This window comes from Rattus norvegicus, chromosome 9 (genome assembly GCF_021556685.1).
Source record: "Rattus norvegicus strain SHRSP/BbbUtx chromosome 9, alternate assembly SHRSP_T2T, whole genome shotgun sequence".
Lineage (NCBI taxonomy): Eukaryota > Metazoa > Chordata > Mammalia > Rodentia > Muridae > Rattus > Rattus norvegicus.
The window spans coordinates 87,049,666-87,077,500 of NC_141542.1; the positions used below are offsets into that span (position 1 = coordinate 87,049,666).

At 38.4% G+C, this 27,835-nt stretch overlaps 1 protein-coding gene across 3 annotated transcripts in view; it reads left to right on the forward strand.

Moving 5' to 3' along the window:
• The window catches only part of Spag16 (sperm associated antigen 16), a 906,763-nt gene that overhangs the window by 531,193 nt on the left and 347,735 nt on the right, over positions 1-27,835 (forward strand). For all 3 annotated transcript variants that reach the window (XM_087567315.1, NM_001401616.1, NM_001134728.1), the window contains 1 exon segment: positions 27,191-27,317. In XM_087567315.1, coding sequence (XP_087423441.1) covers positions 27,191-27,317 — 127 coding nt within the window.

Genomic DNA, 27,835 nt, shown 5'->3' on the forward strand with positions numbered 1-27,835 from the left:
AAAGGAAAGCATCATTAAATAATGGTGGTACTACCTGGCACTTGTATTACAACACATAACAATTTCATTGGAGCTTAGAGTGTCCGGTTCTGCTGGGTCCTTTGCTGATTTCAATGGCTTTTAGGCTATTTCTACATGATTTCTGAAAAGATCCTGCATGGTACAATCCTTGCATCTGGTGCAAAAGTGTCCCATATAAACTAAATACACCTCTCACTCAGTTTTATATCTTCGTGTCTTGCACTAAAATAGAGTAATTAGAAATAGGCATTGTTATAAGTAGATGATGCACAAGCATAATATCCCTACAGGTGTGCTTTATATTTACATCTAAACATTATTCAACCTGAATATGAATGATAACTTTTTCTTTTGCAGCAATGTTAGGTTCATTGTTGAGAAAAGTCCATATATATTGAAAGCTAAGAAATGAATTACTTGATTGCAGAATATTCTTTCATACTGCCTCTGCAGAGCCATTCAGAAGGGTCCTCTGCAAATTTGAATTTGAAAACAGTTATGACATTTTGTCACGTGACCGACTTTCTTCACACTGGCTTGAATAGAGCAACCAGCAAAAATATCTTGTCAGCACGGCCCCCATGGGACCTTTCCAGAGTCCTCTTCTAGACTCTTCTGTTTGTGTCTTCCTGGGCTCACTCATACTCCATTTTCCCATGCGTCTTTCCATAGTTCCATGTCCTGTGCCTCTCAGATTTGTTCCATACTGCATTACTCATTTCTCTCATCAATAACTTCAGCCAGCCTGTGTTTTAGACTGAACTTAAAAGGAAGGTAAACAATATAAGTGCTCTTAAATATACAGATATCCAAGTCCTTTTTACTGGGCAAAACACTGAGTATCAGGAATAAACAGTAAATCTGTGAGTTCTTTAAGATAGTGGTTGCCCAGGACAGTGGGCTGCGTTACGCACAAGCAGACATTGATAAGTCATTGTCATTTTTTTCTTGTCTCAGTGTTTCCTGAATGCTGCTTCTTTTTTTTTTTTAAAGATTTATTTATTTATTATATATAAGTACACACTGTAGCTGTCTTCAGATACACCAGAAGAGGGCATCGGATCTCTTTACAGATGGTTGTGAGCCACCATGTGGTTGCTGGGAATTGAACTCATAACCTCTGGAAGAGCAGTCGGGTGCTCTTAACCGCTGAGCCATCTCTCCAGCCCCTGAATGCTACTTCTTATGAGTAGACCATAAAAATTCCTTTGTACCCCACATGACTTCTCTATGGTTTTTTATGACAGAGGAAGATAAAGTTGTTTAGAATCTGAGAGGCTTGAATGAGAATGGCCCCTCTAGACTCAGCCTTGAATACTTGATCACCAGTGAGTGGCCCTATTTGAAATGATTAGCAGGTATGGTCTGGTTGGAGGAAGTGTGTTACTGAGGGGGACTTTGAGGCTTCTAGGCCCCAATCCAAGCTCATTGTTTCTCTTCCTGCTGCATGTTTCCTGATGTGATAGTCTCAGTTGCTTATCTAGCACTATGTCCGCTTGTGTACCTTCACAATTCGCATCATCATGATAACAGAATTAATTTGTAAAACGATAAGCAAGGTCTGCTTTAATGCTTTCCTTTATACGAGGTACTTAGGTCATGGTGTCTCTTCACAGCAATAGAACAATGACTAAGACAGAGTCCATTTTTACAATTTTACTTTTACCTAAAACCCAAGTCTGCTTTAAAAAGCAAGCAAGCAAACAAACAAAACAAAAACAAACAAAAGGAACAAACAAGCAAACCTTGGTTAGTTGTCTCAGTGTATATTGCTTTTCCAGAAGATCTAGGTTTGTGTCCTAGAACTCACATCGGATTCCCATTATATAGTTCCAGAGGATCTGACGCCCTCTTCCATTTTCTGCAGCAACTGTGCATGCATGCAGTGCACATGCAAACATGAAAACACACATAAACAAATAAATACATAAGCAAGTCTTAAAAAACACAGGAAAATTATTTAAATGAAATTTCCCATTGTAATATACACATTATTTTGAAAAGATACAAGTACTCTGTAAATCAAGGGAGCATTTTTTACGTTTATTTATTTATTACATTTATTTATTTATTTATTTATTTATTTTAAATTAAGGCAAGAGCTGTTTACTGTTGCAGAAAATCAGTTCTCTGGTGTCAGCTGTACATCCTAGACAGCATGCTTTAATGGTTTGTATTTACAACTGTCACAGTGATGAGCCTACAAGCTTCCAGCCTTGTCACCATGTGTCACAGACTGATCTGTGCAGATCATTTAGATATTGAAATATGTATTTGTTATCATTTCTATTCTAGTTTTTTATATTAAAGATAGGGCATTGATTCATTTTAAATATTATTATTATATATTAATTTATCTCACTACAGTAGATGGACCTTTAAATAAGTTTGTCTTTTCAAAAAACCATTAAATCTCATAGAGTTAGGAATTACTGCATAAAGGAATCTAGCAGACTAGTACCAACTAATAGGTACAAAAAATGTACGATAAGTTATTTAGCTGAACAAAAGAGGGGCTAATTATATTAGCCTGGAGATTTGTAGGGAATAATTGATGTTCTTGTCCTCATCATTTGATATTTGTATTGTGTCTAAGTGGTGCTATATACAAACGATAAAACAGAGTCATATAAAAGTTAGTCTTACAATACAGATGTCTAATAGGCATATAAGTCATCCTTATCAACTTTCAGCGGTGCTGACCAGTCATGTAATGAAAATGGATGCTACCTGAATGAGGAAACAATTATCTGGCAATGTGAAGGAGGGTAGTCGGACCCAAAGGATGAACAGAAATCTCCAAACAAAACTGACAGCAGCATAATGAGCTAAAGGAATGACAGGCGCAGGCAGAGCAGAGCACGTTGGCTCGAAGCAAGCAAAGATGGAGCTGCTTCGGTGCTCCATTAAAGCAGGAGAGCGCTCAGCATGAGGCTAAGAGGCAGCGAGCTGACAACACCCAAAGAACAGAACATCTAGGCAGCGTATTTATTTATTTATGCAATTTTGGAGGAAGCAATTGCCTGACATGAATCAGCCTTTTCAAACCCACTCATCTGACCAGAAAACATCAAGGTTAATAGCCAAATCATACAGTACAAAAAAAAAAAAAAAAGAAATACTGCCCTGCTTATGATTTAATGGAGTGGCCGAGATCATTTTAACAGAAAGGCTGTCACCATGCCATCTACACATGTATATGTAAACAATTATCATTGATACTAAAAGACAGGTACTCAAAATTAAATGCTGGAAGGCATGATTGGAATAACGCTGCACATTCACATGCCACCCTGTCTGGGAACTGTATCCTATCAACTTCACTTTTTAATTCAGGTGAAAAGTCAGGAGGTAGTCATTGAGCTGAAGGAAATGCTGACTCCATAAACACCTATATAGTTTTAAGACAGTCGGTTTAATAGGAAAACAACGTTTCCTCACATAAAAACAGGATTTGCCTAAGGGAAAATATTGAATCCAAAGATAAAATATTCTAAACCTACAATGGGACATGTTTCTTTGTTGAAACTGGTTTAAATCCTTGCCATGAATAAATGGCTATGTCATGTGTGAATGTACCACAAAATAAAACAGGGGTCATAAACTGTGAAGACATGATCGGATATATTTATAGCCTCATAAAACAAACTGACATTGTAATATCTTAAGTGGGCCACTTTGTTGTGTTTGTATAAATGCCCTCCCAGAAAAGTTCCCTTCCTGATTTGAACACATCACTCATGAGAGTTAAAAACAGAGGCAGTTGAAGGATGCAAACACCATTCTCTATGATCCCTTTGAACTGATGGCATTCTGTCTGTCAGCTGATAAATTCTGTATCCTTAGAATAATCTTTTGGATGGCATAGAACTTTTCTGCCGATGGATTTCAATTCTAGCAGATAAATTATGGTATAGAGGCAAAAGGCAGAAGAAAACATAACAATAACATGATGTGCTGCTGAAAATACAAAGTAAAAAGGCACTTAAATCTCCTTTTTGGAAATGTATATATATATATATATATGTATGAATATATATGTATATATATGTTCATTCATTCATTTATTCATTTTACAAATGGCAGTTTTCTTTATAAGCATTAATAACTTTCCTGTCTGTAATTTTATAGAAGGGAGAGATTAATTGTCATTATTTTGATAATATACAATGTAGTCTTATATAATTTACAGCAGTGATGCTGAGGAATACACAGCAAATAACAGAATTTTGTGGCTTAATAAAGAAACAGCCAGAAAAGATAGAACTTCGCCTTTACTGTGAAAAGAATTGAATATTAACTCAGGAAAGTAGAAACAAGAAAAAAAGTCTTAAAAGCTTGTAAGTCATATCCTAACCCAAAACGATCTTATTTCATTGCCTAGATAGTGACAGAACGCCTCTGAAGTGCTGTGTATAGGCCTGACACTGCAGCTACTCCTACATACGTGTCACAGAGAGAAGGTTGTTTTCTCTAAATATTGTAGAAAATAATAGAGATGGGGAAATAGCAACCATGATTACCATCAAACCTTCTGTTTCCTTTCACTGAGAGAGTCAGATTGAGTTGTTCATGACAGCGTTGGCCAACACCCTCTGTTCAGAATGTTGTTTTCCACATTGCAATGTCGCAAGTATATTAGACATAAACATCTCGGTGAAGCAAAACTACTACACAAAGCCATGTGAACACATATAGGTCATTACAAGGTAATCTCTAATATTTCTTTTTCTACAAGATGATGGTCTTACATGTCATTTTCATCTGTGTAGTAAGATTAATCAAATAGAATAATCTTTTTTTTCATAGAAGAATAAAGAATTTCTTTACATTATTTTGCCTATGCTTATATGTGTGTTTGTGCATATATGCAGATGCATGTACGTGCACATGTATATAAATTGTTTACACATTTGTACAGAGGCCATGGGAAAACCTTGGCCTTGGGTTCCTTAGATGACACCATTATTATTTAGGGGACAAGGTCTCTGAAATGGCTAATGCTGGCTGTCAACTTGACATACCTGGGGAAAGGAATGCTTAATTTAAATTGAATATTTGCTTGCATCAGATGGGTCAATGGACAATGCGTCTGTTGAATATATTCTTGATTTCTAGTTGGTATAAAAGGGCTCAAGTTCTGTGAGTGGCATCATCCCTGGCAGGTGGCCCTGAACTATAAAAGAAAGAGAGCAGCATGTGATGAGTTTTTCCTGTAAGATGAATCCCTGCCTTTCCCAAGTTATTGTCAAGCATGGTGTTTATTACACTATCACAAAGCAAATTAAAACAGCCTCTCACTCTCTTGGAACTTACCGTGTAGGCTCTGTGAAGTCCTTTGTTCATGCTAGTATGGCACTGCCCTTTTGGTTTTCATCATGTAACCATTTTTAGGATAAATTGTTCCACACCATAAGTCTTGGAATTCTGGCTTTCATACCCCTTCTTGCATGTGAAACCCTTCTTCCATGATGTCCCTGGTCAATAGATGTGGTGGTGGTATATTCATTGGGAGTGGGTTCTTTACAGTGTGTTGATCTCTGCATTGTTCTTTCTGTTATGTTCCCCAGTTGCTAGGAAGAAAAGTTTCTTTGATGATGGGTGTTAAACTACACTTCTTTATGTGTCTGTGGGTAAAATTTAAAAATATAATAATGAATTATGGTGCTCTAGGAAACTGGTAGGAGTGGATTCTATTTTAAGGCCTAGGATCTCACTACCCTTGAAAGTTAGCTAGATATCAAGTAGTGGGTATAATCTCCCTGCTTTTCAGTGGGTCTTCCATCCAATTAGACCCCTTTGGTTGTCATAGACATGGGAGTGGTATGTTTTGTATCTTTATGCATTTCTTGTCACATTGGTCATTATTATGATCCATAGATATCAGAGGTAGGAAGAAATGTTTAATTGCTCCCCTCTCTTGGCACCCTACATTGTGTTTTCCAGGTCATGAAAACTAGAGAACAGGAAAGAGTCTTCCAGTTCAGATCCAGGCAATAGTAAATACACTGAGAAAGAGATCTTAGACACATTCCCATTTACATTTGCATCAAAGACAATAAAATATCTTGGAGTAAACCTAACTTAAATGATGTCAACAATATTAACTTCTACAGTGAAAACTTTGAACCTCTGCAGAAATGAATATATAAAGACACCGAAGGCTCGATGCCCCAGTGTAGGGGAACATCAGGGTAGGGAGGCAGGAGTCGGTGAGTGGGTGGGTGAGCCCCCCCATAGAAGCAGTGGAGGGGGGATGGGATAGGGGTTTCTGAGGGGAAACCAGGAAAAGGGATAATATTTGAAATGTAAATAAATAAAATATCCAATAGAAAAAGACACTAGAAAATGGTAAAGCATCCCATGTTCATGAATTGGAAGGATGAATATTGTGAAAAGAATAATTCTACTAAAAGGAATTTGCAGATTCAATGCAATCTCAATCAAAATTCTTACAGAAATAGGAAAAAAAATCCCCAAATTCATATGAAATCTGAAAAGACCCTGGACAGCCAAAAGCAATCCTGGGCAAAAAGAAACATCCTAGAGTCATTTCTATTTCAGACTTCAAGATATATTATAGAGCTATAGTAATAAAAGCAACATGTTACTGGCACAACACCCATGTAGAGAAGTAGAGTAAAGTAGAAGGCTAAACATGAATACTTATAACTACAGTCATGGTATTTGACAAGGAGACAAAGAACATGCACTGGAAAAAAGACAGCATTGTTTTCCAGTGTTGGGATGTGGCACTGGCAAAACTGGATGTCCACACTCTGAAGAATGAAAATAGGCCTATTTATATCACCTTGCACAACAATTATATCCAGGAAGATCAAAGATTTCAATTTGCAACCAGAAACCTGAAAAGTTCTAGAAGAAATCACACATAGGTTATATGCTATATGATACAGATGCTGGGAGAACTTTACAACATGACTTCATTTGCCAAGGAATTAAGGCCAACCATCAACAAGTGGGGCCCCATAAACTAAAAAGCATCTGTACAGCTAAGAAAATGATATAGTTAAGAAAAACTCATAGAATGAGAGAGAATCTTTACTAGCTGTGCTTCTGACAGAGGATTAATAACTGGGATAAACAAAGAACAAACAAACACCAAAATACCTAATTAAAAACTGGACTGGAGAATCTAAACTTGTCTTCAATAGAAAAAAATAAAAGAAAGCTAAGAAACTCCTCAAAAAGAGCTTGTACTGTTTTAAACAAGAATGGATTCCATAGAATCCTATGCTATGAGTATCATTTCTTCCAATTGGTAGAATTGCTTGGGAAGAATTAGGAGGTATAGTTGAGGGAGCTATGTCAGTGTGAATGCAGGGTGAGGCTTTGAGGTTTCAAAGGCTCATTACTCAGGCTATCCCAAGTGTGCTTCTCTACTACTTGTGGATCCAGCTGTGAGCTCCTCGCTCTTTCTGCTGCCATTCCCATGCTCCAAAACTGTGACCCTCTGTAACTTTAAGCCCAGTTAGGGTTTTTTTTTAATAAGTGGCCTTGGTCGTAGTGTTTTTTCGTAGCAATGGAAGTATAACTAAGAGACTGAGCACCATCCATAACAATTAGGGAAATGAGAATTTAAGTTACTTTGAGATTTCCTCTCATCCCAATCAAAATAGGTAAAATCAACAAAACAACAGACAAAAAATGCTGGTAAGATTGTGGAGAAAAAGGAATCCTATTGGTGGGAGTGCATTGTAGCCACACTAAAAATCAGTATGGATAATCCTCAAAACCCTTAGATTAAAGATCATATATGTTCTAGCTATACAACTCCTTGGCATATGGCTGGAGAACCTGACATCCTACTTCACAAAGTATCTGACTAGCCATATTCACTGCTGCTCTACTCACAAATAGAAACAACCTACATGTTTTTAAACTGATGAATAGTGGAAATGTGGTGCACACACAGAATGGAATACTATTCAGCAGAAAAAAATTAAGCAGGTAAATGGATAGTCATAAAAAATATTACATTGAGTGAGGTCACTCCCAAAAAACAAACACTATATCATTCTTCATAGAGTCGTTTCTAATAGACCATGGCAGCAGAAATAAAATCAAGAAGATAGTTATATACTGGACAATACTGATAGTCCCCTGGCAGGCTCTCACCAGTTTCTTACATTTCTTTCACAGTGGTTCATCCTCATTGGAGCACCTAAGCAAGCTCACTATTGCTGTCTTTTTACAGCTACATACTGGAAAGATGGAAACCTCAAACTGATATCAAGGGTGGCCCGAAAGGAATTCTTTTCTAAGAATAGGTGTTGAGCCAACAGCAAAACCTTCTGAACCAAATTAATTTAAAATGCTGGCAGTTTCTGTAGTTCCTATAATTACAGTGTTGTAATTGATATGCTAGCTTGTAGTCTCCCTCTCCTCCCTCGCATCTCTTTCCTTACTTCACATATTCAGATTGTCTGTGTCCTATACCCTCAGCCCTCAGCCTTTCACTTTTGTGGTAATAGGTACACTTAAGTATCGGCTGTAGTCACGACAGCTAGAAAATGGCATCAACCAAAATGCCTTCCAATTGATGAATGGAACATGAAAACATTGTACATATGCATGATGGAATACTACACAGCTATGAAGAGAAAGTGACTAAATATCAGTATGTTTCTTTAGACAAATGAGTTAGTATAAGTTAAAGTACAAAATAGAGAGTTCTGGGTTTGAGGATTGGAAAACATCAATCTTTCTCTGGAGATTTTGAAGACCGGTGTGTTGAATGTCTTCTCAGGGCTACCTTTGCATTATTATGTATTCAGCGGCCATGATGTTTAATGCTGCTGACTTTATTAAGTGAGCTTGAAGCAGGACAGGCAAAGGCAAGGAAACAGAGTGAAGAAAATCAATGATCCTTGAGACTTGACTGGGGCGGTGAGGGGATGAAGTAAGGAACAGGGCAGAGTAAGTGATGTGGGCTCCGTGATGGGCCACATCGTCCCTCCTGCTTTCCATAGAGGCTCTGAGCAGGGGGAAACTCGTGGATGAAAGATCTCCTCTCTCATCCAATTGGTGGATCACCTAATCCTTATTTCAGCCACACATCACCCCTGTGCTGTTTACTCCAGCTCCCCATTCCTCCCACTGTTAGGCACCTCACTGAGCTCACTTTCAAACAACCGCTACAAAAGGATAGGATGCTCTTTGTTCCTATCCAGGAAGTGGCTTTTTTGTGAGCACAGTATATCCAAATACATGATTTAAGAAGAAAAAAAAGGAGTTTAAATGAAAGATTTAAAGTATTTTTTAATTTTTGCAAAGTATTTTATTTTTTTAAATTTATAGTGTTATGTTCAATTTTAAAAATTATTACATTTATTTATTTTATGCCCATTTTGTACCTGTATGTGCAGGTCGGAAGACAATGTGCGAGAGTTAATTTTCTCCCTCTACCATATGGGAGCTGGAAATTGGTTTCAGTTCACCAGGTTTAGTGGCAGATGTCTTTATCCACGGAGACATCTTGCCAGCTCCCAATTTGTTTCTTTTTTTTTATGTCTTCACAATATCTTTGTTGTTGTTTGTTTTTATCCCAACATAACATTCTTACTTTCAGGGACCATTTGTATAGTTCATTATCACTAAAACCTATTTTTTTTATTAACTTGAGTATTTCTTATATACATTTCGAGTTGTATTCCCTTTCCCAGTTTCCGGGCAAACTAAAACCTATTTTTAATTAGAATGTTGAAGTTGTATCTTTTATCAACTTAGAGTGAAAACTACATTTAATTAAAATCATACAATTTTTTAAGAATTTTTTTGTAAATAAGATTTATAGTTATGGTTCTTAACTATAGGGGTGGTGTGTGTGTGTGTGTGTGTGTGTGTGTGTGTGTGTCTGTGTGTGTGTGTCTGTGTGTGTGTGTCTGTGTGTGTGTGTGTGTGTGTGTAGATGTCCACAGAGGCATCTGATCCCTTGGGACTAGGGTGACAGGCATTTGCAAGCTATTCAACATGGGAGCTAGGAACAAAACTTGGGTCCTCTGACCATAATCCCTAAGCCATCTCTGCAGCTACCAAATAGAAAAATATCTAAGATAATGCTTCAAATAACCCCTCTAGATCTATACACTTGTATTAAATCACAAGAAAGTATGTGTTTGGTGGGTTCTAATCTCGGCACTTTTTTCCAAGGCGGAGGATTTTCTGTTGTTGTTTTGGAACTGAGTCTGTAAAGGTGAGAAAGCAGCAGCAGATGCTGCTGATGTTCACTGCTCTTCCTCAGGTTCAGACGCATGAGGGATCACCTTCCGAGTTCCACCTCACAAGACAGCGTCCACGGTTTTCTAAATCTTTCGATGTTTAGAAACTTAGAGCGTCGGACTGCACGCAGCCATGTGATACTGGACTTCTGCCTCTTGTCTCCTTTGCAATAGTTGTTCTATAGCGGTCTAAAGTACAGAATATCGAGTACACACACCGCTAGTTGCTTCAGAGGGTAACTAATAAGCTCTGAAAGAGTTAAAAGTGTTTGCATGCCATAAAAAACTAATAGCTTGCTATTTCATCACTAATAATGGGATGACATTGTTATCCTCTTATTAATCTGTATGGATCACAATATGAGCTGGTTATTAAAAATAAACAAAGCAAAGGGAATAAAATAAGAAGGGCTGAAAACACCACCTTAAAATTAACACAACACAAAATGTATTATTCATATTTTTAAAAAATCTTTAAGAAGTATAAATACAAAAGGAAATAAATTCTAGAAAAAAAAGGATTATATTAGGTTTCTCCAGAGAAATGAAAACAATGATGTTCAGACATACAAAAAAATAGAAGTGTTACATTGATAGACCTATGGGACCATGAGGCTGAGAAGTTGTTCAGTCTTCTGTATGTGAGCCACTGACCCAGGAAAGTTTGTGACACCCTTCCAATATAAACTCCAGGACTGAGAACCTGGAACCCATTGCTGGAAGTCCTGGTCTAAGACCAAAGGTATGAGAATCAGGCATTCTGGTGTGTGTTAGACATCGGGGCAGAGCACAGCCTCAGGTTACTTCTTTTCATTCTGTTCTGGCCTTTGAAGGATTCTGTATGGCCCTCACACTTTGTCTTGCTTACTTTCATTTCTGATTTGAATCCAAATTTGCTATAAAAAGAGCATCATAAAATAATGCTTACTGGCTATTTAGGCATCCCCAGTCAAGCTGACTCATGGAAGGAATCAGTTTACTGACAAGAATGGGCTGTGATTTTTAGCTCTACCATCAAAGTAAAAGTTCTGATTTGATGCATCTGTTAACTCTACCAGCCAAAATCCACACTGATAAATCTTAGTGTTCCGATGGGAAGTCCTTGAACCCAGAATTGGGAAAGGAGTGCGCCAGTGTGTCTTGTGATCCTGTCACATATTTCTCTAAATCAATGACCACTTTATCTAAATTTAAAAATGTTTCTAATTGTGTTTTTGCCTGTTAAACATTGTAGAGGGTGGATTAACATAAATTAATTCCTAGCTAATGTCTCTTTGCTAGAAGCACTGAACTGTTTCTAATGGTGGAAGCATATTTAGATCATCTCTAGAAGGTGTTGCTTTTCTGTCTGCACTGTATAATTTCATTCACTGCTCAGGTTGTAAGGCTCCAAGTGGTTGTTGATGACTTACTGTCAGTGACATAAAAGGCATGATCCTAAAACAATGGTCTGGGATAACGTTCTGCCCTCACTAGTCATCCTGACAGTCGTTCTCATTCTTGATTGTAAGGTATTATAAGTGCAGCTGATTTATGCAATTAAAGTTAAAAGCAGTGCATTAGTAAATATAAATTATTGCTTCTAGGAGAAATGGGAGTTAGTTTCCCATCGGCTGATTTATTAACCAATCAACTCATACCTTGTTTTTTGAACATTTGTGTTTAAATGTAGCTTATTTATCACTGAATTATTGACATGAATCTCACACAGAGCATTATAACTCACATGTAAGTGAAACTTACCTAATGCATGTGACATCACGACCTTTGCAGATTTGGAAAAGAACAGGCAGCATCCCGTTTCCACACTGTGGTCAGTCTAAATAACAAAATCACCCATGAAAAAGCACCAATAGAGGGGAAAGATTTGGCACAAAATAAGCTACCAAGGGGCCAAACAGAATGGGAGCCAAAACAAGAAGGCAGAAGGGATTTGTCTAGTAGTTTGGCCATAGATTGAAACAAAGTTTTCACTACTGTATTCATGTTCACATCTTTAAATGACCACAGGAGTACAACAGGTATTGATTTTGGAGTTAATTCCTTGTCAAAGATAAGTACAGCTGGACATTCATTAATGTACCAATCAGTAGTTCACTGTTGTCAGAAGGAAGAGGCTCCTGCTGGGACTGAGCTCTACTGCGTTTTATACAGACATTTTCAGAGCATATTAGGAGAAAAGGATAATGGGTGAGCAGAGATTCATTCTGTAGAGTCAGGATAGTGAAAACTCTAAAAGGCTAGCTAGAGTAAACACTTCTCCAGCTGAGACTGAAGGTCTCTGTCCTTTCTGATGATTACTTCTTAATAAGTTACAATTATTATATATATTTTGAGTACCATGTGATATTTCAATATGTGTATACATCTTACAATGTTGAAAGTGGGCAAGCATATCCATCTCCTAAAATGTGTATCATTTCAGTTTCTCCTGAATGTGCAGTCAGTTATCTTGATCCACTGTCGCCCTGCCGAGTAATATAACTATAACTTAGTACTCCTCCTATCCAGGTAGGGTTAGCTGAGGATTATACTTTGAAGGGTAAGCCTTTAATAAAGATACTCAGAGTTGTAGAAAAATACACACACACACACACACACACACACACACACACACACACACACACACAAATGAAATACTGAGTATTGTAAGCCTTTTAGTAAACTTTTTTTTCATCTTTATTAACTTGGGTACTTCTTATTTACATTTCAATTGTTATTCCCTTTCCCAGTTTCCCGGCCAACATCCCCCTAGCCCCTCTCCCTCCCTTTCTCTATAGGTGTTCCCCTCCCCATCCTCCCCCCCCCCATTGCCACCCTCCCCGCAACAATCACGTTCACTGGAGGTTCAGTCTTGACAGGACCAAGGGCTTCCCCTTCCACTGGTGCTCTTACTAGGCTATACGAAAGGTGGGGTCAGGTGTTTATCAAAGTTTGGCTTGAATGAACAGTAAACTCTTTAACAGCTCTAAGATTCCTCAAGCAGGCACTTGGAAAGGGTTAAGGCCATCTAGGAAAGCTTTGAGCTCTTGCAAACTAGATTAGAATTTAAGTCTTTTTGTGATGGAAAAAAATGAGTGGAACCATATCCCTGATGATAGTTACAAAGAGAAACCAGTTTTGAAAAGGGCCCAGGCACACTTGGCTAGACTTTGGTCAAATAGAAAATCTTTGCTGTGAAAATAAACTTTAACGAGTCTGAAACATGCAACTATGAAGTCACCAGCAATGAGAGCTGGTTTAACTTGGCATTCTTGTGTGCCATTTCCTTAGACCAGCAAGCAAGAAATGTCATCAAAAACTGTACTGTAAAACAGACAACCTTGTTAGAAAGTTACTTGCTTTGACCTTTATATTAACTCGCCTTGAATTGCACTCAAGTGTTTTTTTCTATCTCTGCAGTTCTTTGCTTCCATTTTTTTCTACTTGTTATAAATGCTTGCTAATCTGAAAATTTTACCCCCACCTCTCATCTCTACCTTCATACAGAAATCTGAAGACACTCAAATCTCTTATATAAAATGGCATTGTTTTGACATATATAATTGTTACTCTTGCTTGTCCACTTGACTGAATTAAGAAGCAGTTAGACCATCTAGCACATATCAACCTATGGGTGTGGACCCCTTTGAGGGTCAAAGGACCCTTTTGTAAGTGTTGCCAAAGACTATCATCAGAAAACTCAGATTTATATAGTATGATTAATGACAGTTGCAAATTTTCAGTTATGAAGTCTCAATGAAGATAAGTTTATGGTTATCATCACCACAACAAGAGGAACTATTAAAGAGTCATGGCATTAGGAAGACTGAGAGACACTGATCTAGGAGGTCAAAAATTTCTCTAGGATTGTCTGTAAGGGTGATTCCACAGTCAATAAACTGGGGGAAATATTACCCTGATATAGGCAGAAGTATTTTGTGAGCTGGAGACCCAGATTAAATAAAAGGGCTAAAGGAAAAATCACACTTTATTTATTATTTGTTTTTTTTATTGGATAGTTTATTTACTTTTCAAATGTTGTCCCCTTTCCTGTTTTTTCCCCCAGAAATCCCCTATCCAATCCCTCATCCTCCTGCTTCTATGAGGGTGTTCCCCAACCCACCTACCCACTTTCTCCTGCCTCCCCACCCTGGCATTCCCCTACAATGGGGCAAGGGACTCTCTTCTCATTTGGTCTTGCTCCTGCTTTCTCTCTTCATTCCCCTCTCCCTACTTCCTGACTGTCCTGAAGTAAACAGCTTCTTTCACCAAGTTTCTCTCCCCAGCCACCACTGCCATTCCCCCATCAAATTCAACCTTAACTCAGGTTCTAGGCAATCCAATGAGCTTCTAGGATGAGATGAAACCTTGAGCCAAAGTTAAACTTTCAACTTTAATATATTACCATGTCAGGTCCTTAATCACAGTAAGTAAAAGTCTACAGTTGTTAACTACATATTCGTCTCCCTTTTGGAATAGTTTGAGTTGTCTCTAGATAACCTAAGATAATACAATGTATGGGGCTAACCCACAAATACTGTATTTTCTGGCTTTGAAAAGGTGTGTCCTTGTGTTTTCAATTGTTATTTGGAGCCTGCTGCAGGGATAGTGACCTTCCCCAGCCAGCTGGTTGAATAGGAATGTGGCTTTTTGCCTATTAAAGAGCTGGCGGCCTGAGCTGGGATTGGAAGTGCCAGCAGAGCTTCCTGGCAGGTGAAGATGCAGGCAGGCACAGAGACTGACAAGGAAGCAGAGGGGTGACAAAACAGCTGGGAGGCAGGATCGAGAGCCACTTGGAGAGACAGGATGGCAAGAAAGGTTAAGTTAGATGCTAGCTGAGACTGACCCAACAAAAAGCCAACAGATTTAAACTATATAGATGTCTCTGTATCTTACTTAAACCTCAAGGGGAATCAGCAAACACCTCTCCCAAAGAACATGTACATTCTACATAAATAATGGTTAGACTGTATAGTTCACATAAGAAACACATTACTATCCATTATATGGGCAATTGTTTTCAAGCCCTTCCAATCCCTGACTGTTTAAACCATGGATAAACAACCCTTGAATACAAAAATCTCACTGGATGTAAGTTTATCAGGAATCTGTCTGTCACCGGTATAAATGCAGGTTTATGGCCATAGACTAGATGTTACCTCTACATGCTAGCAGTTCACAGTTTTGACTAAGAACTTCCTCTAAGAGAATTTGATTCTCACTCCCCAATCCATCCCATGAATTGTGGAGACGATGTCTGATGCTGTGGCAGATTCTGTGGTAGATTTTATTTAGATATCAACAACTGCTTTAAATAGTTAATTGAATTCCATATTTACAAATAGAGATTTTTTTCCTGTGATTACGTATTTTACATAATTGCTCATCTAAAGCAAAGTACTTTCACTAAATAAATGGTCTTGATTTTGAAGTAAAAAAATGTGGGGATCACTTTAATTTCATTCCAGTAATGTGCAGAATTCTAGATTAAAAGTAATCTAAATATAAAGTTTTATAAATAAGAGAAAGGATGTGGTAAACCCCTTGCTGGCCTTGGATGTTATGAATCACAGTGTGGGGACTTTTAGCTATTCCTACTATGTTCATGTTGAGTTTATATATATATTTATTTATATATTTCAAAACATTTTTGTTTTAAATAATTCCATGATAAATGTTATTTTTATATTAGCTAAATTATGTTTAACATAGTAAAAACTCCATGTCTTCCTAAGAGACAGTATAACAAATTAATTCCCATAGTTATTTTTAATAGAATTTAAGGTTCACTTTGCATGAAAAATCAGAAAAGGGGATTTGGTAGGGAAAATGAATTTATTCAAGGGTGGTTTCAGAGAAAATGGAGACGATGCTTCTGTGTCAAATCTCCATCCTTAAGGTGGGAGATGTTAGATGTGTTCAGGACATTTGTGGGACACGCTGAGTTACTGTGAAAGGGAGTGTGAGAAACTCAGTGCAGTCTTAGCATTCCTCTCCAGGGCTCTGCCCCTCTTATTTTGATTTCAAAGTGAAAGTTGATGGGACCTGGGACTCCTTGGGTCCAGAGGCTGTATTTTCTTTATAGATTAGAGGAAAGCACTGTTTCTGCAAGTCAATTGATATGCAAGCACAGGTAGGTATTCCAGATTCTTTCCTTCAGGGATGGATAGTGAAAAGGTTAGAGAAAGGAAAGATGAAGCTAGTAGATTCCCCTTCTCCATTAATATTGCAGGTCAAAGCTGATCAAAAGAGAAGACAAGCCATCATCCCCTCAAGCCTCAATTTGCATGTCTCCGTTGTCTGTTGTAGCATTTCCTGTAGGATGCCTCATCCCTATGGCCCACATTACACTTTCAAAAGAAGAATAGATTCAAAGTCTCTATATTGAGGGGTACCTTTCTGTTGGCTTCGTGACTTCTTTGACCATACTTTTATCTGTATGCACATAGAAGCCTGAGATTTTTAAAGGTGCCATTTTAAAATTAAACATCAGTTATACTAAAATGCATGAAAATAAAGCCTCTGACATAGGCATCTTATTAGAATAATTTCCTCTTAGATTTGCCTTATATATGGAAAGTGCATTGTAAAGAGAGACTGTTAGAGCTGAAATAGTAGATGAATTCACTTATTTATCTTTGTAGTAAATTGAATGTTGAAAAAAAAATCATTCAGTTACCAAAATCTTACAAAGACATAAGGAAGTTAAGTAGTGATCAAGGGAAATGAAGGATCCAACCTCAGGAAGCAAGTAAAGCAATAGCTGGTGTGGGGCCCAGAAATGGCTCAGTCAGTAAGACTCATGCATCCAAGTCTGAAGATCTCAGTTCCACTGATCAGATACTGGGTGAAGAAAAGGACTGAAGCCCTGAGGGCCAGCAAAAAGAATGGAAACAGACAACCTCTGGAGGAAAAGGATAGGAGGCCCTTCCAGGATGTACCAGAGACCTGGGAGGTAAGAGACTCTCAGGACTCAAAGGGAGGGACCCTAGATGTAATGCCCTACAGTTGGGAGAGGGAACTTGTAGAGCCCACCTCCAGCAGAAAGACAAGGCATCAAGTGAGGGATGGGGTTGCCATCCCATAGTCAAAAACTGTGACTCAGAATTATTCCTGTCTGAAAGAACTGGAGAGAAAATGGAGAAGAACCCAAGGAAAAGGAGGTCCAGCAACAGGCCCAACGTGGGATCCAGCTCAAGGGGTGACACCAAGGCCTGACACTACTACCTTAGTAGTAGGAGGCTATGGGGTGCTCACAAAAAGGGGCCTATCATGGCTGCCCTCTGAAAGACCCAATAAGCAGCTGAAAGAGTCAGATGCAGGTATTTGCACCCAGCCAATGCACAGAACCTGTGGTTGAGTTAGGGAGAAGCTGGAAGAAGCTGAGGAGAGGAGGGCAACCCTGTAGGAGGACCTGCAGTCTCAATTAACCTGGACCCTGGAGATCACTCAGACACTGGATCACCAACCAGGCAGCATAAACCAGCTGATATGAGGCCTGCAACACATATACAGCGGAGGACTGCCGGGTCTGGGTTCAGTCAGAGAAGATGGACCTAACCCTCAAGAGACTGGAGGCCTGTTGGGGGGGAGGGTTGGGGGGGTGGGGACATCCTCATGTAGATGGGGGTTTGAGGGAGGAGATAAGGGATCTGGAACAGACAGAGGTTGGACCTGGTGGGAGATAAAAACAAAAGATTAAATAAAATTTAAAAACATAAATGTGAATAATAAAAATAGATTTTAGAAAGAGATAGCTGTTGCTTGAGAACTAATGTTTTCTTTTGAGATGATGTAGGAGAACAGCAGAGAGAGAAAGAGAAACCGCTCAGGCTCCAATGCTGTCGCTTCTATGGAAATGTACAAATCATTTTCATGCTCCCTGTGCTGTCATGCCCTGTCACATTAGGCAGTTTTCACCTCGTTACGGAATTCTGAATGGGCCCTCCTTCTCTGGCAGCTAATTAATCTCTCACAAGTCTGTTTCTCCAGCTGCCTGCCCAGAGTGCTCCATACCTCAGCCAGTGACTTCTCCAGACTCCCTCTCCTCTTGAGCAATTCTTTCTTTCCTTGAGCTGTGTGAAGACTTAACTTTACCACTTTCTTCAGGAAAACATATGAGCTATTTCATTAAAGAGTTGTTGTCTGTACCTTGCCAACATAAACAAAAATTCTCCCAAATAATTGGATTGAGTTTTAATGATAAAAGACAAAGTCGGGTTATGAGTTATGAATGCATGCAATATTTTACTATAAGTGTATCTAATATGTCAAGGTACAATTTACAAAATTATATATTCTTTCCATACATTAATTTACTAAATAATTTTGTAATATGATATATTTTAATAGTTTTACATTTGCCTAAAATTTGTTTTAAGTTTGCAAATAGAGATAATTAACAATATGGAAGATTATATGTGTACTGTATGTCTGGTAATGTATTACTGACACATACATTTGAATAAATATTTCCATGTTAATTAAAAAGCAAATTTTTTAAAAAGTAACATTTTTTATTAACTTTTTCGCATGACCGCAATGTATTTTGATGATACTCAACTTCCTCTGAAACCAACATCCCATACTCCTAACCACTGCCACTTTCCTGTTCTCTGTTTTGGTTTTATCTGTAAATGACCCACTGAGTCCAGTTAGTGCTGTCAATACAAGAATGGGCATAGGGACATTCACTGACTGATCTGCCTGAGACCACAGCCTTAAAGAAGCCTGATTCTTCCTCCTCCAGTGGGCAGCAGCAGACAGCAGCTCCTCCTCTAGGTGTGAGAGCTTATTAGCTCCTCGTCCCTCCCTTGTTGCTGGAATGTTTTCACATTGATTCTGTGCAGATCTTGTATAGGCAAACACCCTGTGGCTGGGAGTTTATGTATAATGCTTCTATCACAGTCAGAAGACACTGCTTTGCTCCCATTTTCAGCAGTCTCTGGTTCTTCCAATCATTCTTGCCCTCTTCTTCAATGTATTATTTTGCTAAATGAACAGAGCATCAAACTGCCCTCTAACTCATTTGATGTGTTGCCACATTACTGCTGCTTTCAGTACATATCAGAAACTCACCTCTGGTCAAAGTGAAGAGAATAGGTTTTCTGTAGATGGCTCAGTCATAAACAGTGGAAATTTTAAAGTAACTAAAGACAAATTCTACTTACAAAGTATTTTGATGTTATAACACTCATATACTTACAATTTTTATAGGTTGAATAGGGCCCTGTTAGAGAAAAAAACACTATGCTTTGTGTCTGTATAGATTTTGCTATATTTCCAGTGGTCAGTTATCAAAATTAGGAAGTAGTATTTTATGCTGGCTCAGATATTGATCCTCTCATGTACTTTTGTTCTTTCCATACACTAAAGTTTCTGCCTGGTTCCATTTTCATTCAGAATGAATGACTTCAATTCAGCATGTCTTGTAGGAAAGATTTCCTGCTGATCAATTTTTTTTCAGCTTTCATTGATCTGAAATTTTGTTACCTCTTTATAAATAAAGTATTTTAGCTGGATCTCTAAGTCCAGCATTTTTGAAAACATAATTCTCGCTTCTTTATCTCAGGTGAGAAGTCAGCCGCTGCTGAGAGCCTGTTCTCTTGCACGTCCTGTTTCTTTCACGTATGACAACTTTGGGATTTGCTGTTGTTGATTTGTTTTATGCCTTGTTTTGTCACTGTGATTTGCTTTGGTATATTCTGTTGTTTTTTTTAATTTGGATAAGAACCATGTTATTTTTCTTTACATTAGAAACAGATTTAGCTATTATTTCTTGAAAATGGTTTTTACCACTCTCTGGAAACTCAAGTACATGTATGTTATGATATTTTTATACTGATGATGAAGTCTCTATGGAGCCTTACTCTTTTCTGCAATGTCTACACAGGTATTTTGTTCAGCCAGTAATTCTTTATTTTACTCGATGTTCATGAGATCCTACCTTTATCTACTTTATTTATCTTAAGAGGTAAATTTCTACACCTACTATAACTACATATTCATTTACATACTTGAGCATTCTTGAAGCTTATTTCTTGAGGTCTCTGATTTTCGACAATGAACTCACAGTCTGTTTTATGCACTACTTGTTTCTTTTTCTGACCATGGTTCATGTTTTTATATCTTCATATGCTTGGCAATTTCCACCTACTCTGAATCTGCTACATAGGGAGTTTCCAGGGAGAAGGCAAGGTTCGGTTCTAGTCAGCTCCCGAATGTTTGGTGTTGTTATTCAGTGGGAAGTCTGTCATCCTCTGTCCTTGATAAAGAGCTTGGATTCCTTCCACAGCTCAACGAATCTTAGTCTCCGGAAATTCCATTTAGACCCTGGCAAAAGCTCACCATGGATCCTTGCATACTGACTACTTCCAATCCCAGTTCAGACCCTTTTTCATAGAATGCTTACAGTACAAAGTCCAGGAAGCTCTGAAATCTAGAGAGGAATCTCACTGCTCCATTCTCATGAGAGCCATTCTATGCGGTTTTATTTCTAAGTGTAAAGTCATGGTTATCAAATAGCAGGTAACTGAGATTATTTTCCCTTCTCTCAAGTACATGACCATAGGGTGCTGTGTTTAATTCAGGAGTATAAAAAGAATGGCTTAAATAATGTGTGTCTTGTTGTATCTTTCTTTTTTGGAAAGAGAATTACTGCATTCTCTGTCATAGTAGGAAGTCTGAATCTTAGGGAAGCATTTTTATTATTCCCATATAAGATGTAAAGGGGAATGACATAGACACAGTTTTAGCAATCTGAAGACAGAGGCATTTAGAGTTAATGTAGAGCCCATGATCTGAGATGTTTTGCAACAGCTCCCATATACGATATTTTAAACTACAAGTAGAAATGAATGCCAGTGATCAAGTCAGTAATAGACTTAATGGGAAGTTGAGGACCATAATAATCTTAATTGACTTTGGAGATTACCCTTCCTCCAGCCAATAAATCCAAATGTCCTTCATGTATCAATAATCATTAGCATGTAGGTGTTTCCAATGAAAACAAGTCAAAAATATACAGAACTAAATCTAGTACCTATGGAGAACAACAAAAGTTGGAACATAAGTTGATATATGCCAATTCCAGTGGAGAACACAGTGTATATGAAATTCAAGAGATATCAGACTAAGACTCAGATGAAAGGAGTCTGTACCTTTAAAAACTTACATGAAAGTTAAATTTTAAATTGCTTTTACGAAATAAAACACCCAAAGAGAAAAATCATCTTGTTATGTTTTCGATAGAACTAAAAAAGAAAATTGAAGAACGAGGAATGAGATGGAAAGGAAAGCCCATGATTGATTGCTCTCCCTCCACAAAACACACACAGACAGAAAGTGTAACTGAGTGATGAGATAAAGTAATAGAGAAAGCACAAGTAAAAAAGTGTAAAATATGGCAAATGAAGCAAAATACAGCGAAAAATTGTTTCCCAAAATGAAAACCATAAAATAAATATGGGAGAAGACCTTCCCTTGAACTAACAAAAAATCTAGAATGTTAACTGATCATTCAGATCAAAACATGATATACTAAAACTTCGCATCTCTTATGTAGTGGGTCAGAGGCTGTTGTGTGTAACAAGAATATCTTCCACTGCAATTGGCTGGGGAGGGCGGGGTGAGGAGTTTCCCTCAGACTTTACTGTTGGAATGAGAAGATTAAAGGCAGGTGGGAGGAAATCAGAATAGATTTTATTTTGGGCCACTCTGCCTTCTAGAAAAGAAAATGGTTCTAACTTGAGTTTTCATTTCGATTATTTTCCTAAATACATAAATATACCCTGCTTATTTTATACAACCTGGCTTGTATGCATGTTTTCAGAATCACCATTTCATATTGGATAATGCATTGGTGTGCTTTCCACTGGGGAAGACTATTTCTCCCACTCTGAGCATTCCTAAGTTACCTATAATTATGTTCATAGGTTTGAAGGCTGCAGGGCTTTTCCATGTCCATTTAGATATGCCTAGTGTTGTCATCCTTGTCTATGTTTGGGAAGTCATATGTTACTTTTAAAAGGTCATTTCTGAGGCTAGCAAGATGGTTCAGTGAGTAAAGGTACTTACCACACAAGCAATGGCCTGTGTTCTATCACCAAAATATATGTAAGTGTAGAAAGAAAGAAGGAACCTATAAGATTGTCCTCTGATCACATCACCACATGTGGATCATGGCGTGTGCGCACACACACATACACACACACACACACACACACACACACACACACCTTACATACATGTCTATGACCAGCTTTGATACCACAGGTAAACTGAGGAAGACAGCAAGGTGTGGAGTCAGAGATTGGGGTCAGTGCTGATATCAATTTATAGGGTTATCACTAGTTGTGCTGATGGAAGCAAAGTTAATTAGCTGGGGCCAGTATTCTCTGTAACCAGTGAGAAACTCTGAACTCTTTTAACTCTGAAGGGGCCAAGAAGGAGTAAAAAAGAGAAAACTGCATAAAGTAAAAGGGAGTTCCAGCAACTCTAATAGCTTTATACAAACACATACTTATATTCATATATTCATATGTATACACACACATATTTACAGCTGATCGATAGAGCAGAGCCCTAATGAGCAGCCTCTGACAACTATTTTTCCCCCTTCAGTTCATTTATAGCCCCTGAGACAAAGTTCTCTACAGAAGAAAAAATTATCTCATAGAAAAAATGTTACACAAGAGGAAGTTACAGAAGGATTGTTAAGTTCAAAGCAGCTGTTTCAACTGTGTTTCACTCTGTAAGCTCATTATAAATTCAAAACAATAGTTTTATATGTTCATGAACTTGCTTTCTCATGGTGCACACCTGTAGCCTTGTCTTTGGATCTGACCTAGAATGAATATTCTTTTCTTTAATCATAAATCTGTCCCAAGCCTATTTTTTTAACTAATGCAATTTATGTACTTGTAACTTATGAAACCTTATTTCACTCCTTTTCATGCACTCTTACTATTCTGTGAGGATTCCAAGTTTATTTTATCTTTTTGGCAAAACAACTTAATCTCCTTAAACTTTCTATCAATTATTCTAATTTTCTAAAATTGTTTGAATCAAATCAGGAATTCCACAAAATCATTAATTCTTCTAAACAGCATTAATTCATGGAAGTTCATCCTCATATTGACATAGAGGAAATTTGCTCAATAGTCTCTCGTGGACTAAGACCCAGGAATCAATCAGAGTGGACTGTAGACAAAAAGGGTCTGTCTTTGCCCAGTCAAACCATGTCAGAAGAAAGGAATGCAGCAATGGCAAGTGGGGAAAAGTATAGCAAGAGCAACCAGCAATCCTGGGACGAAGTCTCTGGGTTCCACACCTCTTTTTTTTTTTATTAACTTGAGTATTTCCTATTTACATTTAGAATGTTATTCCCTTTCCCGGTTTCCGGGCAAACATCCCCTTCTTTATGGGTGTTCCCCTCCCTAGCCTCCCCCCCATTGCCGCCCTCCCCCCAACAATCACGTTCACTGGGGGTTCAGTCTTAGCAGGACCAAGGGCTTCCCCTTCCACTGGTGATCTTACTAGGATATTCATTGCTACCTATGGGGTCAGAGTCCAGGGTCAGTCCATGTATAGTCTTTAGGTAGTGGTTTAGTCCCTGCAAGCTCTGGTTGCTTGGCATTGTTGTTCATAAGGGGTCTCGAGCCCTTTCAAGCTCTTCCAGTTCTTTCTCTGATTCCTTCAATGGGGTCCTATTCTCAGTTCAGTGGTTTGCTGCTGGCATTCGCCTCTGTATTTGCTGTATTCTGGCTGTGTCTCTCAGGAGAGATCTACATCTGGCTCCTGTCTGCCTGCACTTCTTTGCTTCATCCATCTTGTCTATTTGGGTGGCTGTATATGTCTGGGCCACATGTGGGGCAGGCTCTGAATGGGTGTTCCTTCTGTCTCTGTTTTAATCTTTGCCTCTCTATTCCCTGCCAAGGGTATTCTTGTTCCCGCTTTTAAAGAAGGAGTGAAGCATTCACATTTTGATCATCCGTCTTGAGTTTCATATGTTCTATGCATCTAGGGTAATTCAAGCATTTGGGCTAATAGCCACTTATCAATGAGTGCATACCATGTGTGTTTTTCTGTGATTGGGTTACCTCACTCAGGATGATATTTTCCAGTTCCAACCATTTGCCTACGAATTTCATAAACTCGTTGTTTTTGATAGCTGAGTAATATTCCATTGTGTAGATGTACCACATTTTCTGTATCCATTCCTCTGTTGAAGGGCATCTGGGTTCTTTCCAGCTTCTGGCTATTATAAATAAGGCTGCTATAAACATAGTGGAGCACGTGTCTTTTTTATATGTTGGGGCATCTTGTGGGCATATGCCCAAGAGAGGTATAGCTGGATCCTCAGGTAGTTCAATGTCCAATTTTCTGAGGAACCTCCAGACTGATTTCCAGAATGGTTTTACCAGTCTGCAATCCCACCAACAATGGAGGAGTGTTCCTCTTTCTCCACATCCTTGCCAGCATTTGTTGTCTTCTGAGTTTGGGTATAAATATTTGCATCTGACATTTCCAGCTGCTTGTTGGACCCTTTGAAGGGCAGCCATGATAGGCCCCTGTTTGTAAGCACACCATAGCATCATTAATAGTGTCAGACCTCGATATTACTGAGCTGGATCCCAATTTGGGCCTGTCCCTGGACCTTCTTTTCCTCGTGCTCTTCATTTTTTGTCCCTGCAGTTCTTCCAAACAGGAACAATTTTAGGTCAGAGTTTTTGACTGTGGGATGGCAACCCCATCCCTCCACTTGAAGCCCTGTCTTTCTATTGGAGGTGGACTCTACAGGTTCCCTCTCCTCACTGTAGGGCATTTCATCTAAGGTCCCTCCCTTTGAGTCCTGAGAATCTAAAATAGTATTTTTAAAGGTAAAATTTAGTTCATAGACTGTGGCATAGGTACAAGTTTATATTGATACATCAACTTTAATTATCAAAATATCATTAGCCAAGAGGCTAAGGATGTAACTCAACGGTACAATACTAAGTAAGAATTCAACAGGACCGAGGTTCAGTTCCAATAACTACAACCCAAACAGAAAACCACAAAATTATTAGCCAATTTCCTACACTTTAAGATAATTTATTACTGAATAACCTTAATTTGTTTAATGATTTGATTCCTTTACTGCTTATGTGTTATTAAAAATATTTCTGTTAATATGTAAAGGGGGAGTAACTTGAATCCATAATCAAATTCAGATAAACCTTAATATTTCTTCTTAAACATCTACAAATTTGTAAAGTGAGGAGAAAAGTTGTCCTAACTGCTCCAATGCACCAGATTTATTTCTTCTATGTTGTATTTGCCCACTCAGTAAAAGACTCTTAGAGTAGAAATGTGTTGAACATCCGAGTACATTCCAGTAAGTCATTTTCTTTGTCCAAGGAGGAAATCTGCCACCCACAATCCTTATCCTGCTGGTTCTTGTCCAGGTCAGGATGAATTTCAGCCTTCAGCCTCTTGTCCTGATGGTTTTTGTCCATGTCAGAGGAGGAATCCAGCCATTAACCTCTTATCCTGCTGGTTCTTGTCCCAGTCAGGATGGAATCCAGCCTCTGCTTCTAGTGCAGCTTTGCCGCTCACACCACATGGTCAGGAGGCACAGCAAAGCCAGAGGTGAGCCGATGCTCCTGGTACTGGATCTATGCTGACTCCTGCCTCTGAGCACTTTTGTGTACTGATTCTTCTTTCTCTATTTTTAAAAATGGGTTTATGAATAGCATTTTTGAATGACATTTTATTGCAGACATAGGTGAATCTGCTCAATGTTTGCCCCGTTTTAAGGGACAGTCCATCCAGAAAGTAGCAAGAGGGATGAAGACACAATGGCTTCTCCTCCTCACTCATTTCCTGTAGTAGTCAATGGCTCTCAGACGTCAATGTGCATCTGAATTCCCTAGAGTGCTTACTAAAACAGATTGTTGGGCCTCACTCCAGAGTTTCTGATTCAATAGGTTTGAGATGAGGCTGGGAATTTGCATTTTGGATCCAGTCCCAAGTGATGCTGATACTGCTAGTCTGAATGAAACACTTTGAAAAACACTTGTTTAGATTCTCATCCCTAAAGGCAAATTACAGTTACCAGAGGAGGCATTAACATGCCAAGGCCTGGATCCATCATGGATCAATTGGAAGGGAATATTTTGGGCTTGAAACTGGAGATGAAAACTTTCCAAAAGTGCGACTAATGGTTATAATATAGAGGCAAGGCTGAGGGAAAAAAAAAAACACAGGAAAAAATGGTGGCCTAAGAAAGTTTATGTGAACTGAAGGATTGGTGGGATATTATTTTTCTTAACAAATTATTTTATTATGTAAATTGGAAGCAATTTTTATGTAGTGATTTCATGACATAAATAAATAGTACAGTACAGGACAAGTGAGATTTTTTTCGAGTGCGTGAAAGTGCTTGCGACCAGGGCTGATGACCTCAGTGTGATTGATATAACTCACAATGGTGAAAAGAGAGAGGGAATTCTGACAAACTGTACTATGAGCTCCATACATGTACCTAAAGAAAAGAACTTAAGAATAGTGCAAAGATAACATTACAATGGTTCCATTATTTGAAGTTAATTTAAATTTATTCAATTCTACTAATTGTTTTAAGTGCTTACATGATTATAAAATGTCTCTTCCAAACTGTCCTTTGATGATTTGTGACAGTGTCCTCTGTAATCCATACCATGATCAAACTCATGACAACCCTGCATCCAGAGCCTTAGATTATAGTCACTAGGTCCAAGGTATTGACATATTTTAAGATGTGCCTAAGATATCGTATGCCTAAGATAAATATCTAAAATATATATGCTGTGTATAGGATACATACATTGTCTTTCAGGTCTTTGGATGTTTTTGTTAGCATTGCAGAGTAAGCAGAGGTTCTAGACACTAAGCTCCTAACTCCTTCGTTCCTCATCTCTTCCCAGTGAGCGGTGCAGATATACTTTGTATGGACACACGGACTCTGTGAACAGCATTGAGTTTTTCCCTTTCTCCAACACTCTTCTCACGGCTTCTGCAGACAAGACCTTGTCTGTGTGGGATGCACGAACAGTAAGCAAATCACCTACCCTCTCCCATGGTTAATTCGTGTAAGCATTGGTAATGGGTATATCTTTAAAACATTTAAGGGAACACAGGCTTGAAGTAAGTTCCATCAGTATGTGTATTACATGTATACAATGTAATTTGTGTGAGTGCGTGTGTATTTGTGTATATGTGTGTGTGTGAGTCTGTATGAGTATATGTGTAAGTCTTGTATGTCTGTGTGTTTGGTGTGTGTGAGCCTGTATGTGTCTCTGTGTGTGTATGTGTATGATTTTGTGTATCTCTGAGTCTGTGTGTGTATGTTTGAGTCTGTGTGTGTATGTATGAGTCTGTGTGTGTCTGTATATATGAGTATATGTGTGATTTGTGTGTGTGTGTGCTCATGCGTATCTCTGAGTATGTGAGTCTGTGTGTATGTCTCTGTGTGTGTATGTCTGTGATTTCGTGTATGAGAGTCTATCTATCTGTGCATGCGAGTCTTTGTGTGTATTGGTAGTCTGTACATTTCTGTGTATGACTATGTG